At 39.1% G+C, this 15,175-nt stretch overlaps 1 protein-coding gene across 1 annotated transcript in view; it reads left to right on the top strand.

The window, feature by feature from the left end:
* The window catches only part of RBM25 (RNA binding motif protein 25), a 61,677-nt gene that overhangs the window by 19,500 nt on the left and 27,002 nt on the right, over nucleotides 1-15,175 (top strand). The window contains exons 5-6 of the mRNA XM_030319489.2: nucleotides 3,054-3,111; nucleotides 8,108-8,268. Of these exons, the coding sequence (XP_030175349.1) occupies nucleotides 3,054-3,111; nucleotides 8,108-8,268 (219 nt within the window). The remainder of the gene's footprint in view (nucleotides 1-3,053; nucleotides 3,112-8,107; nucleotides 8,269-15,175) is intronic.

Consider the following 15,175-nt stretch of genomic DNA (forward strand, 5'->3'; position numbering starts at 1 on the left):
ATTTAAAAAAAAAAAATCTCTATTGTGACATAATACTTATACTTTAAAATTCACCCTTTCATAATAATTCAGTTGTTTTTAGTATATTCACAAAGTTGTACAAACATCACCACTAACTTCATTCTAGAACATTTTCATCACCCCAACTACAAAACCTGTACCCTGTAAGTCACTTCCCATTCTCTTCTCTCCCCAGCGTATGGCAACCACTATCCTACTTTCTGTCTGTGTAGTTTTGCCTATTCTGGGTATTTTATAGACAGAGAATCATAGGGTATGTGTGGCTTTTTGTGTTTTGTCTTTTCTTTTTTACTTAATGTTTTCAGGGTTCATCTACATTGTAGCTTATATCACTATTTCGTTCCTTTTTATGGACAAATATTCCATCTGATGGACATACCTCATTTTGTTTACCCATTCATTAGTTGATGGGCAATTGGGTTATTTCCACTTTTTGGTTGTCGTGAGTAACGGTGCTGTGAATATTTGTGTACAAGTGTGTGGAGATAATGTATATATTCTATTTGAAACATCTTTTTATTTTTATTTATTTTTAAAGTTTGTTTATTTTGAGAGAGAGAGAGAGAGATTGAGAATCCCAAGCAGGCTCTGTGCTATCAGCACAGAGCCTGATGCAGGGCTCGAACTCACTAGCTGTGAGATCATGACCTGAGTCGAAGTTAGATGCTTAACTAACTGAGCCACCGGGGCTCCCCTTTAAGTTTTTTTTTTTTTTTTTTTAATTTTTTTTTTAACGTTTATTTATTTTTGAGACAGAGAGAGACAGAGCATGAACAGACAGAGCATGAACAGGGGAGGGGCAGAGAGAGAGGGAGACACAGAATCTGAAGCAGGCTCCAGGCTCTGAGCTGTCAGCACAGAGCCCGACGCGGGCCTCAAACTCCCGGACTGTGAGATCATGACCTGAGCCGAAGTCGGATGCTTAACCTATCAAGCCACCCAGGTGCCCCTCCCCTTTAAGTTTTAAGTAGGCTCTGTGACCAATGCGGGGCTCAAACTCACAACCCTGAGATCAAGTTGCATGCTATACTGAATGAGCCATCAGGGTACCCCTTATTTTTCTTTTAAGGCCTTAAATGTCTAGTGATCCTTGATTGTTTACATTTAAGAGTTAGGGATTAAAAGTCTTTTGGTGTGGAAATGCTGGGTTTGTAAATTGTTGAACATCATTGTAGGGTAATTTAGCCATCAGTTGATTGGTTTCATGCCTAGTGAGTATATGATTGGCTGCCCTTGTTACCCATTCTGTATCCCTTCCTGATCTTTCATATCTGTTCTGTTCACTTTCTTCATAACTTCATTCTGTCTTTACCTGAGGATGGGGATAGTATAGTTTCTTATAAAGATAGCAGGCTATCTTCTCTGGGGGTGGAGATTAGAGTAGTTGCTTGAAAAGAACTCTGAGGCTTTGATTGTTCCATATTCATATTGTCAGGCAAGCACCTGTTTTTATTCAGCTTCATTCTGCAACTCCATTCTCTACTGTACGCACCTTTTACCTCTAGTCTAGGTCCACTTGGCTTTGTAGAATCCATTAACCTAATTCTTTCTCAGTAGTATCTTCATCTGTTAACACTTGGGAGTTAATGGCTTTCTTTGATACACTGAATGAGTTCCCATCCTTCCATTTGCCTTTTGTCTTTAAAAATTTTTTTTAATGTTTATTCATTTTTGAGAGAGCGTGAATGGGGGAGGGGCAGAGAGAGACTCTGAAGCAGGCTCCAGGCTCTGAGCAGTCAGCACAGACACAGGCACAGGGTCTGATGCAGGGCTCGAATTCACGGATGGGCAGATCATGACCTGAACCGAAGTTGGTCGCTTAACCAACTGAGCCACCCAGGCAGGCGCCCCTTGCCTTTTGTCTTCTTAAAATTTTGTTGAATTCTGGTGCCATTTCCCCCTGCAATGTTTGATCTCATGGGTTTTTATCTTTTATATTCCTTGATTTTCATTTTATTGGTTTCTGTGAAGGAAGATGTGAAAAATACATGCATTCTCTTAGTTTTGATAGGCAGTCTTCAGTTACCATTTTCCACAAATAACTTTTTTTTTTAACCTTCTAGCTTTTACTTTAATAATTAGAAATAACGTTTAAAAACTTTGCAAGTAAACAAAATAATGTTCTACTCTTCAGGTAACCTGCTCCACTCATATTTCTGATTTATCGAAAATTTTTTTTGTTGCATAAAGTCTTACTGTATATTTGCAATTTCGTGTCCCATGTTATTTTTGTATCCTTATCAAGCATTTCCCCATGTTACTAAAAGACTTTTATGCTATAGGGGCGCCTGGCTGGCTCACTGGGTAGAGCATGCAACTCTTGATCTTGGGGTTGTGAGTTTGAGCCCCCACATTGGGTATAGAGATTACTTAAAAAAAATCTTTAAAAAGTTGTTTATAGTATATACATGTGTTTTAAAACATAATTTTTAGGGGCGCCTGGGTGGCGCAGTCGGTTAAGCGTCCGACTTCAGCCAGGTCACGATCTCGCGGTCCGTGAGTTCGAGCCCCGCGTCGGGCTCTGGGCTGATGGCTCAGAGCCTGGAGCCTGTTTCCGATTCTGTGTCTCCCTCTCTCTCTGACCCTCCCCCGTTCATGCTCTGTCTCTCTCTGTCCCAAAAATAAATAAACGTTGAAAAAAAAAAATTTTTAAAACATAATTTTTATGGACTAATTTACTTGAATTTTTTATAGTTTATTTTAAATATTATGATATTGGTAATTTTGGCATTTTATATATTTTGGATAAGGTAAATAATGCTGTAAAATTTCTATATTAAAAGGTAGCCAATTTTCTGCAAATAAGAGAATCTGTAAGAATTTATTATTTTTCTTTCAAATGATGTATTATATATTTCTTTTATATAATAAGCTTGTGGGAATTGAGAATTTTACGAAATTTAATAGCTGGTATGATTTTTTTCTTTTTTCTTTTATTTTTCTTCTGGTGGAAATATGATTGTGTTATTTTTATTACAAATTAATTTATTTTATTAAATGGTAATGATCATTTTTTGTTTTTTATTTTGAAGAAATGTGGCTTGGTTTTGAGTTGGAAGCGAGTACAAGGTGCATCTGGGAAACTTCAAGGTAGGTAATTCTTTCTTATTAAGATCATTTTAAGCTATATAGATAGCTTCTTACATGTTTGACTCTCATTTCCCTTAACCATGGAGTGTTCTGTTAGCACTCTTTGTCTTCCTTCTTACTGGAATAGGATTAAAGGTAGTTGGAAAGATTTAGCTGGGAGTTGAGATTAGAAAGTGGAAAAGCATTAACAGGAAAGAGGTAGGAGAGGAAAAAATATTCAGATTTTTTTTTTTTTACAGTATTGTTTTGAAAAGTCTGTTTTTCTCGGAGCAGGAGTGTATGATTAGCATTCAACACTTAGGAAGGAAGCAGGAGAACTGATGGTGAGATGACCTGTTTGTCTTAGAAGCAGGCCGTTCTTTCTTCTTGGTAAAAGCACCTGTTTGGTGTACATTATTCTTTTTTTTAATGTTTATTTTTGAGAGACGGGGTGTGGGGAGGCTAGGGGAGGGGTGGGAGTTGGGCGGGGGGGGGGGGGCGGCAGAGGATCCGAAGTAGGCTCCACATGGTGACAGCAGAGAGCCTGATGCAGAGCCAGAACTCACATACCATGAGATCATGACCTGAGACGAAGTCAGATGCTTAATGACTAATGTACATTCTTTTTTAAAGATTTTAATTTTTTTTTAACGTTTATTAATTATTAAAAGAGAGAGAGCGTGAGCAGGGGAGGGGCAGAGGGAGAGGGAGACACAGAATCTGAAGCAGCCTCCAGGCTCTGAGCTATCAGCACAGATACGACACGGGGCTCAAACTCACAAACCGTGAGATATGACCTGAGCTGAAGTTGGACGCTTAACCGACTGAGCCACCCAGGCACCCCGACTGATGTACATTCTTGAGACACTTTTTATTATGGAAAAAATCATGCGTATATAAAATTAGAGTAGTGTGATGAACTTCCACATACTCATCACCTAGCTTTATCAACTCATGGTCAATTGTGCTTAACCTGTACCCTATCCATTTCCTCCTTATGTTATTTTTAAATTTATTTTTTAATTTCTTTTATTGTTTTAAAAATATTTTTGAGAAAGAGAGGCAGAGGGGATAGAGGGAGACAGACTCCCAAGCAGGTTCTGCACTCTCAGAGCAGAGTCTGATGTAGGGCTCAAACTCACGAACCATGAGATCACAACCTAAGCTGAAATCAAGAATCAGATGCTTAACCATTGAGCCACCCAGGCACCGCCTCCTTATATTATTTTTAGGCAATCCCAAGCACCCATCACACCCCCTCTTTATATATTGTTTTTAAGCAATCCCAAGCACTCATCCTATTTTAGTGTGTATCTCTACAAGATAGGAGTTTTTTAAAAAATTTACTGAAAATACTATCATAAGACCTTCAAAAATTAACTATTTTTCTTAATAATGTAAGTCAGTGTTCAGATGTCACAAATACCAATTTTTAAATATTTTGTTTAATTCAGGATCTATACATAGTCAGCATATTGCAGTTGGCTGGCATATTTTTAAGACTTTTTAAAAATATTTTAAGTTCTCGCTCTCTTTTCCTTTGCAGTTATTTGTGGAAGAAACTGTGTTATTTTCCCAGTAGTGTTTCTTTAGTCTAGATTTGCTGATTGCAGCTCCACGCAGAATAATATGCCAGTGCTTCTCTGTCTTCTGTATTTATTTTATTTATTTATTTAAAAAAATTTTTTAATGTTTTATTTATTTATTTATTTATTTATTTTTTAACGTTTATTTATTTTTGAGACAGAGAGAGACAGAGCATGAACGGGGGAGGGGCAGAGAGAGAGGGAGACATAGAATCGGAAGCAGGCTCCAGGCTCTGAGCCATCAGCCCAGAGCCCGACGCGGGGCTTGAACTCACAGACTGCGCGATCGTGACCTGAGCTGAAGTCGGACGCCCAACCGACTGAGCCACCCAGGCGCCCCAATGTTTATTTATTTTTGAGACAGAGACAGAGCATAAACGGGGGAGGGTCAGAGAGAGAGGGAGACACAGAATCTGAAGCAGGCTCCAGGCTCTGAGCTGTCAGCACAGAGCCCGATGCGGGGCTCAAACTCATGGACCATGAGATCATGACCTGAGCCGAAGTCAGATGCTTAACCGACTGAGCCACCCAGGCGCCCCTGTCTTCCGTATTTTATGTAAACTGGTTGGTAGTTGTATCCTGAGACTTTGATTTCAGTTCATATGTGTTATTTTTTTGATGCTTTTATTTATAAGAATTTTCTAAAGGTATTGTTCTTCCATCATCAGACACTGGATTATTATTATTATTTTTTTTTGTTTTTTTAATTTTTTGTGGTTTGAGATGCAGCTGTTGATTGTCTGTTCCTGGATTGATTTATTCATTGGAGGATAGCAAAATGCGCTAGTCTAATTTGAGGACTACTGTCATTCATTCATTGAAAAATAAATCTTCTTGTGGTGCCTGGGTTGCTCACTCAGTTAAGCGTCCCACTTGAGTGTCCGACTTTGGCTCAGGTCATCACCTCACAGCTCATGAGTTCAAGCCCTGTGTCAGGCTCGGTGCTGATAGCTCAGAGCCTGGAGCCTGCCTCAGATTTTGTGTCTTTCTCTGCCCCTTCCTACTTGCCCTGACTCTGTCTCTGTCTCTCTCTCTTAGATATAAATAAACATTAAACAAAATTTTTAGTACTTTTTTTCAAGTTTTTATTTATTTTGAGGGAATGAGTGAGAGAGGGGCAGAGAGAGAGGGAGAGAATCCTAAGCTGGTTCCACACTGTCAGTTCAAAGCCTGATGCAGGACTTGAACTCACCAACCATGAGAACATGCATGACCTGAGCTGAAACCAAGAGTCCGACGCTTAACTGACTGAGCCATCCAGTGACCCCCAAAACATTAAAAAGAAAAAAAAAAAAGAAAAAGAAAAGAAAAGGAAAATAAATCAGGCACCTGGGTGGCTCAGTCAGGTGTCTGTCAGCTCAGATCATGATCTCACAGAGTCTGTTTCAGATTCTGTGTCTCCCTCTCTGCCCCCCCTCCACTCACCCTGTCTGTCTGTCTGTCTGTCTTTCTCTCTTTCTCTCTCCCCCACCCCCCGTGTCTCAAAAATGAATAAATGTTAAAAAACATTTTTAAAAAGTCTTTATTAGTTAGACTACTGCTGTAAGAATAAACCTCTATCTCCATCTAGTATTTGGTTAGAGGTATAATTGATGTAAGGAAAACAGGGTGAACGCTTTGGTTCCTTGATTTTTTTTTCAAAACGATGAGTTTGTGTCCTCAACATTCTTTAGCAGTGACTTTTTTAAATTTATTTTTTTATTTTATTTTATTAAAAAAATTTTTTTAACCTTTATTTTTGAGAGAGAGAGAGTGAGAGAGCATGAGTTGGGGAGGGGAGAGAGAGAGGGAGACATGGAATGTGAAGCAGGCTCCAGGCTCTAAGCTGTTAGCATAGAGCCCGATGCGGGGCTCACACTCATGGACCATGAGATCATGACCTGAGCCGAAGTCCAACGCTTAACAGACTGAGACACCCAGGCGCCCCAGCAGTGACTTTTTTTTAAAGAACCATTGTGAACTTAAGGATTGAAGCCTATTCGGTTTGTTGTTATACTTAATAAGAATTTATTGTCGTTATTGCTAGTGAAGCTTAAATTGTCTTAAGTCGCCTCTGCAAGTTGGATTTCCACTGGTTTTGTCACCAGCCTGTTTTTAATAGTTACCTTGTTATTTGGAATCTGGAATCTAAGCTTATCTAGTAGTTTTTCTATCCTAGACTTAGGGTCAGCCATTTCTTTAAGGAACTCTGGGTTTTTTTAGTGGTAAATTGCTTTAAAAATCACAAGCTGGCAATTAGGTATATTCATTACAAGACTTGTTTATTAGTCTTTGCTTTTACATTTTTCCAATGCACGTTAATTCACATTCAGGACTAAACGGTTTTTATTTAAGCTTTTCTGTTATATCTGTATTCCCATACTGAGAATCTAGAGTTTTAAGGACATTGGGATGATAGACTGTTAAATAATTACTGGCTTGGTTCATCTCATATTTCATATACAACAATGTAAGACTAATAACATCTACACTCATCAGCAATATGGTGATAGAAGTTTTCTGTTGACAGGTCTTTGTCTTTATGATATATCACACTAAAAAATCTAGAGTCAAATTTACTGCTTTAAAGGTGCTCAGAAGATGGGTGCCTGGATGGCTCAGTCGGTTAAGTGTCCAACTTTGGCTTAGGTCATGATCTCACGGTTTGTGAGTTTGAACCCTGCATTGGGCTCTGTGCTGACAGTTCAGAGCCTGGAGCCTGCTTCGGATTCTGTGTCTCCCTCTCTCTCTGCTCCTCCCCTGCTCACACTCTGTCTCTCTCTCAAAAATAAATAAACATTTAAAAAAAATTTTTTAAAAAAGAAAGAAAAAAAATTTAAAATCACTCAGAATAGTTCCTTTCTGTGTGGTTAATTCCTTAACTGTATACGTATTTGGATTCGTTTGTTTTTTTACTTTAAATTTTTAGATTACTCTTTTAAAATTTATGTTTTAATATCTCTGGCTTAAAGTCATGGTAATAATGCTTAGAGTAGTTACTAAAATGAAACAGACAGAAAAATTAGACTCATAACTAGGATAAAAGTTCAGTACTTTTGTAGTTTAACGACTCAGAGTTGAAAAGAGCTTTAACAGGTTCAAGCAGCCTGATGTCATATAATTGTCGCTAACTGTTAGGAAGTCTGGGTGGAATGAATTCAGGAAATAATTAAAAGACTCCATTATGAAATTTGCTGGTTGTGCTAAATATTTTATCAGCACTTCTAATAAGTAACAATTTCCCTGATTAGAATTTTTCTTTCCTGTTTTTCTTTTTTTCTTTCGGTTTGAGGGTGTTAAAAAAAATCAAAGGTAATTGAAGGAAAGAGAGGAGTGACAAAGTGAAAAATCTTGGTATTAAAAACATTTGGTCTCTAATTATTTTAATTTTCCATAAATACTGTGTTTTCATAACTATTGATATTTGATGAATTCTTTACACCCATTTTTAGCCTTTGGCTTCTGTGAGTATAAGGAACCTGAATCTACCCTCCGTGCGCTCAGGTTACTGCATGACCTGCAGATTGGAGAGAAGAAACTACTTGTTAAAGTTGATGCAAAGACAAAGGCACAACTGGATGAATGGAAAGCAAAAAAGAAAGCTTCTAATGGGGTATGTTTTTTATAGTGCTGTCTTTTTAGGCTTACTGTGCTCTTTCAGTGTAAGTACTTCTTATAAGGGAATCTAATACGGGGCTTCACAAGATCATCCTCATCATAATATGTACTTGTGGCTAAAAGCAGGAGGGTGTTTTTGCAGTTTATCGAAGTCTTTTATCTACCCATAGGGGTAGATGATGGTTGGTTTGCTTGTTCCAGGTTAGGATAAAGGTAGTGAGGGAGGCTGGACAAGGTTAAGTTGCCAGAAAAAACACTGGTACAGACTGTTCCTAACAGCTAATTCATTAAGGTAGCTTTGTAAGTAAGTACAACAAAATATAGTTCAGCTTACACTATTTTAATTAGTTGCCCTCTGTTTTAGAAGTACGCAGGTTCTGGGGCACCTGTGTGGCTCAGTCAGTTGGGCATCTAACTCTTGACTTTGGCTCAGGTCATGATCTCACAGTTCATGAGTTGGAGCCCCACGTCAGGCTCTGTGCTGTCAGCACAGATTCCGTCTCCCTCTCTCTGTCCCTCCCCTGCTTGCTCTCTATTTCTCTTTCAGAATAAATAAAAATAAACTAAAAGAAAAAAAGAATCACACAGGTTCTGGGTGCCTGGGTTGCTCAGTTGGTTGAGTGTCTGACTCTTGATTTTGGCTTAGGTCATGATCTCAGAGTCTTGGGATTTAGCCCTGCTTTGGGCTCTCCGTGCTGGGCGTGGAGCATGCTTGGGATTTTGTCTCTCCTTCTTCCTCTGTCGTCGCCCATATGAGTGTGTGCTCTCTCTCACTCTCAAAAAAAAAAAAAAAAAAAAAAAAAAAACCACAAGCTCTAAAATAAGTGAAAATAAATCTTACTACTTTTCTCAGTTGGGTCACATATTAAGTGAAGCTAAAGTAAAGGAAATTTTCATATGTTGTAATGTATTCGTCATTACTCCCTTTCAGCAAAACAAAAAATAGCTAAAACCTGAGTATATTTCCTATTTCCTTTTGGCATCTCAAACTTGAATGGATTTAAAATGGATTTATTGTTACCTTCATTCTTCTACAAAAGCAAAAATGCCTTTTTGCTCTTATGCTTTCATTGTCATTCAAAATAGAAATAGCTTTCGTGGTATTACTCTTCCCTCCTTTACAAAAACACTGTATATTCTTTGTCAAGCAAACAAAACCTCAGAAAATGTTATTAAGAAAATTGTGGGGGGAGCCTGGGTGGCTGTTGGTTAAGCGTCTGGCATTGGTTCAGGTCATGATCTCACGATTTGTAGATTCAAGCCCTGTATCAGGCTCTGTGCTGAGAGCCTGGATCCTGCTTTGGAGTCTGTGTCTCCCTCTCTCTGCCCCTCCCTTGCTCACGCTCTGTCTCTCAGCAATAAATAAACACTAAGAAAAAATAAATAAAATCTTGGGGCACGTGGGTAGCTCAGTCAATTACGCATCGACTTTGGCTCAGGTCATGATCTTGCGGTTCGTGAGTTTGAGCCCCACATTAGTCTGTCTTGTCATTGTGGAACCTTTTTTTGGATTCTCTGCCCCTCCCCCCACTCATGCATGCTTTTTCTCTCTCTCTCTCTTAAAAAAAGCGTTAAAAAAACCTTTATAAAGCAAACTGTTATTTTAAGTACATGCCGTCATTTATTGAAAATTTTTTTTTACAGTTTAATCAGCATTGTGAGTTCTGCCTAGACACATCTATTTACTTTTTACTTTTTAATTTATTTTAAGTTCAAGTTAGTTAATATACACTGTAGTATTGGTTTCAGAAGTAGAACTTGGTGATCCATCACTTTCATATAACACCCAGTGTAAAGCAAACTATTTCAAGAAGAAATTCAGTAGCACCCATAATCCTATCACCATTGGGAGCCCCTGTATATGTTTTTGTTGCATATTCTTCCAGAGTTTTTTCTCTGTATGGATGAATATAGTTTTAATTGGAATATGTGAATTTGTTTTTCTTTCATAAATAGAGATTGATTCTCAGTATTCTGTAAATAGACTTTTTTTTACTTTTGTCTTTTCTTGGACTTTTAGTAAATTTCAACTGATTTCTCTGGATTTCATTCCTCTCATCTGATTATTCTAGCACCGCCTGTTTTCTAAAACATAAGTATGTGAACTGTGTGTTTGTACATCCTTAATGGTTTTGAATTTCTCATACTATAAAGCCTGTCTTCTTAGTATGGCATTCAAGGCTCGTTCAGTCTACCTTTCTAGCTTCTCTCATCAATCCTTCTGCTCGTGTCAATCCTATATCTCCACGAACTTCCTTTGTGCTTTTCTGACATCTCGTGTCCTTGTTGTCCATCCAAGCTCCCTGTTGCATTTCTGTCCAGATCTAATTACAGTGTTACTTGATTCATACAGTCTTTGTCAGTCCTATCCTGGATTTCTCTCAGGCAGAATTAATTCCTCTCTTCCCATCTATGTTTCCAGGTTTTTACTGGTGTTAGGACAGTCTGCTTTGTAACATATATTGTTGGTATCTGTCTCTCATCCCCCTTGTGCCCTGTTTGATTTCCATGTCTCTGATTACAAACAGGAAGGACAATAAGCTCACAGACTGTGTCTCTTCCTCTTGTACCTCTGCAGAACCTAGGACAGTGTGTTGCCCATAGCAAGAATGGGATGCTCATTTATTGAGTGGCAGTTGTAGTTATATTGCTCACCTGGTAATCTTACTGTCTTTACCTAGTTTTTTTTTTTTGTTTTTGTTTTTTAAATTTTTTTTTTCAATGTTTATTTTTATTTTTGGGACAGAGAGAGACAGAGCATGAACGGGGGAGGGGCAGAGAGAGAGGGAGACACAGAATCGGAAACAGGCTCCAGGCTCTGAGCCATCAGCCCAGAGCCCGACGCGGGGCTCGAACTCACGGACCGCGAGATCGTGACCTGGCTGAAGTCGGACGCTTAACCGACTGCGCCACCCAGGCGCCCCTACCTAGTTTTGTAAAGAAATAATAAAATGCAGCTTCTCTGGTGTAGAAGCTGCATTTCACAGCAACAGTGTTTCCTGTCACATCAAAAAACCAACTCTCTGGGGAGCCTGGGGGCTCAGTCGATTAAGCACCTGTCTCTTGATTTTGGCTCAGGTCACGACCTCACAGTTAGAGTTTGAGCCCCACTGTCAGCATGGAGCCTGCTTGGGATTCTTTCCCCCACCCCCTCTGCCACTCCCCCCGTGGGCACCCTGTGTTCTCGCTGTCTCTCTCCCAAAAAAACCCACAACTCTAAAATAAGACTTTTTAGATTTTCCTTGCAGTGATAACTGAATTCTTAGTTAAAATAAAGCATGGATTTAATGTCTTCACAGTGTTTATATAATTCCCTGGGTGTCTTTCTTTTTTTCCCTGTGTTTAATCATTAGCTGGTGAGGTGGTTTAATTTGTAGCATTTGCAGATCGTGTACTCTGTACATGAAGCAAATCACTTTATTTGTATAAGGAAATGCACAGTTGTGACTTTGATTTAATTTCTAATCACTATTAGTGAGAGGAACCATAATTTAAATCTGTTTGTATCTTTAAGAATAGAATTGTAGCCACCTCCAATAAAAACAACAATTATTTCAGGTAAGATGAAATTTAAAACATTCACAGACCTGCCATCTGGGTGGATTTGGCATAGTGCCCAGAGATACTTGAAGTCAGAAGACAGGGCATAGTTTCCTAGAATGGCCACTTACTCAACAGTATTGGTGAAAAGAAAAAGCAATGCTGATCAGATAATTTTTGATCTTCTCAGATATTTTTATCAGATCATTTTTTCAAATAACTTTTAAGTAAATGTAATTATTATGGAGTAGATTACAGATTTGTCATGATTTTTCAAGATAAAATATGAGAAGGGATTTGTTGTTCTTTCTTCTTTATTGTTGATTGTTGTGGAGAAGTGTAGAAAACTGACCTAAGATGGATGATAACAGGAATGAGACATGGAGTGGGTGCCTGGATGGCTCAGTTTTTAAGGATGGCTCAGGTCATGATCTCACTGTTCTGAGTTCGAGTCCCGCATCCAGTGAAGCTTGAGCCCCACTTTGGGCGAGGTCGTGCCGCGCTTGGGGTGAGCATGAGCCCCACTTCGGGTTAGCCCTGCTTCTCTCCCCGTGTCCCTTTTTCTCTCTCTGCCCTTCCTGGGATTCTCTCTCTGTCTTTCTCTGCCCTTTACTCACTTGTGCTGTCTCTCAAAAAAAAAAAAAAAAGAGACATTGAGGAACTCATATGATAATGTATTCAGGCATTTTCCCGATTCCCAAGCAGAAGACAAAGCACAATTATTTGTATAGTTCTTATTGGGTAAAAAAGAAAAGAAACACAAGTTTGTCTAGAAAGAGAGAGATTTTTCTTGACCCAGAATTTTAGTATATGTGCTGCAGAAGTAAGCACTTTCTCCCAGAATTTCAAGAGGAATTATGTGTCTTGTCTAACAGCTTGATTGAAAGTTTTCATATAGATTTTGCAGAATTTGTAGAAGCAATCTTTGGCCATTAGTAAAAGTATTCCTTTTGGGGTAGCCATACTGGTGTAGTTCATGCCCTGTTGCTTTCTGGCTGTTCAGGAGTAGCAATTAGGAGTAGAGAGATCTGCTTGATCGTCACAAGTAGTGGTTGTTAACCACACATTCAAGAATGACTTCTGGAGGTGCCTGGGTGGCTCATTTGGTTAAGTGTCTGACATTAACTTAGGTCATGATCTCATGGTTCGTGGGTTCAAGCTGTGCATTGGGCTCTGTGCTGACATTTCGGAGCCTGATTGGGATTCTCTCTACCCCTTTCTCTCTTGCCCTCCCCCACTTGCTCTCTCTCAAAATAAATAAACTAAAAAAAAAAAAAAAAAAAAAAAAGAATGACTTCTGACCAGTGTTGGAAGTACAGATAATCTCTGGACAGAGCCTCTTGGCATTGCATTTTAATTGAGGATGCATGCTGCAGATAGGGACATCTTTAATTTTTACATCTTTGCTGGAGATTAGTCTGGTTGAATCTACATTTTCTCAAAAGAAAGTGCTCTGCTTTTACTTAAGTTCCCAAAGAAGTTCTTGTTTTGGACCCTAGAGTCAAAACCAAGTCAGTGCCAAAGAGTGAGCCTGGAAGAGGTGTTTTTCAGCTTTACTACCGGTAGCTTTACTATTGAAGCTTTTAATTCCTCTGAAAAGAGCTAAATAGGTGGGCCACATAAACCTCGCAGATATTCAGTTGGTTTCTGTGGTCCTCTTGTACTGCTAACCCCCTCATCTTTTGCTGCTCAGTGTTACTGAACGTGCTTTCTGTTTCTGAAGTGAAGAAAAAACTGGAAATCAGAAAATTGTGTATGGTTGAAGACCCAGAAGTAGGCCTTAAGTTGAAACCAGAAAGAACTTTTCCTTCCATGATATGTCTGGTTATTTTTGGTTTTCTTACATTAACAGTTGGTGAAGAGATTTGGGCTAATAAGCTTTCCTTCTAAAAACACATTTTAAAAAAAAATTTTAACTTTAGGGGTGCCTGGGTGGCTCAGTCGGTTGAGCGTCCCGATTTCGGCTCAGGTCATGATCTCACAGTTGTGAGTTTGAGCCCCACGTCGGGCTCTGTGCTGACAGCTTGGAGCCTGAGCCTGCTTTGAATTCTGTATCTCCCTCTCTCTCTGCTCCTCCCCCGCTTATGCTCTGTGTCTGTCTCTCTCTGTCAAAAATAAATAAATATTAAAAAAAAATTTTTTTTTTAAATTTTAACTTTATTTGAGATAGAATGAGTGAGCGAGCATGCGAGCAAGTGGGGGAAGGGGCAGAGAAGGAGGGAGATAAGAGAATCCCGAGTAGGCTCTGCACCATCAGCATGGAGCCTGATGTGGGGTTCAAACCCATGAACTGTGAGATCATGACCTGATCTGACACCAAGAGACAGGTACTTAACTGACTGAACCACCCAGGTGCCCCTAAAAATGTACATTTTCTCTGTAGATCAGAGGACGGTAGTCATTCATAAGGTGTGAATTCATTTCAAATGCTTTACTCCTAACTTAGGTAAGACCAGCTATACTAATACTTAAATTTGATTTGGGATGGTGGTGGGAGGGACCTCAGGGGCTTCTGAGTATTTTTAAATGACCAGGCCTTCAGATTTATAACCCTACTTCTAGTCTTATGCTTAGGAAAGCATGGAGATGTAGAGGGTTCGTGGAAAGGAGTTTAGAATGTAGGGGAAATGCTAAAGACAGACTTGATGGTCTCTCAGAAGTGTGTTTTCTTTCTTTCTTTCTTTTTTTTTTTAAGTTTATTTTGAGAGAGAGAGAGAAATAGGGCAGGGTGCACGCATGTGGGAGAGGGGCAGAGGGAGAGGGGCTCACATCTGTACTGTCAGCCTGGAGCCTGATGTAGGGCTCAAACCCAAGAACTGTGAGATCATGACCTGAGCCGAAGTCAGAACTTAACCAACTGAGCCACCCAGGCACCCCAAAGGTATTTTCATAATACAGAATTTAGGTCTCAGCAGTTGAGGATTTGGTTTGAAATGGTTCATGTGTGTCTCCGGACCTACAGTTTCAGTGGCAACTTACTGGCAGGTTAATTATTTAATTTAAAACCTGTGGAGAGGGCACCTGGTGGCTCTGTGCTGACAGTGTAGAGCCTACTTGGGATTCTCTCTCTATGCCCCTCCTCCGCTCATGCTGTCTCTCTCAAAATAAATAAATAAACTTAAAGAAATTATTAAAAAAAAAAAAAAAAAAGACCTGTGAAGAAGCAGAGCATTACTGAAGGGATTTTAGTGAATGCTGCACAGAGACCTTATTGCCATATATTATCGATTTAAAGTAAAAACACATCACCACAGTTATAGATTTTACAGTGTTTTTGGTAAATAAATTTTAATTACTGTTCTTGCATAAAGCTTCTTTATCCAAGATAACCAAGTAAAAAGTTGGCGCAAGATTGGATCAAG

This window comes from Lynx canadensis, chromosome B3 (genome assembly GCF_007474595.2).
Source record: "Lynx canadensis isolate LIC74 chromosome B3, mLynCan4.pri.v2, whole genome shotgun sequence".
Classification (NCBI taxonomy): Eukaryota; Metazoa; Chordata; class Mammalia; order Carnivora; family Felidae; genus Lynx; species Lynx canadensis.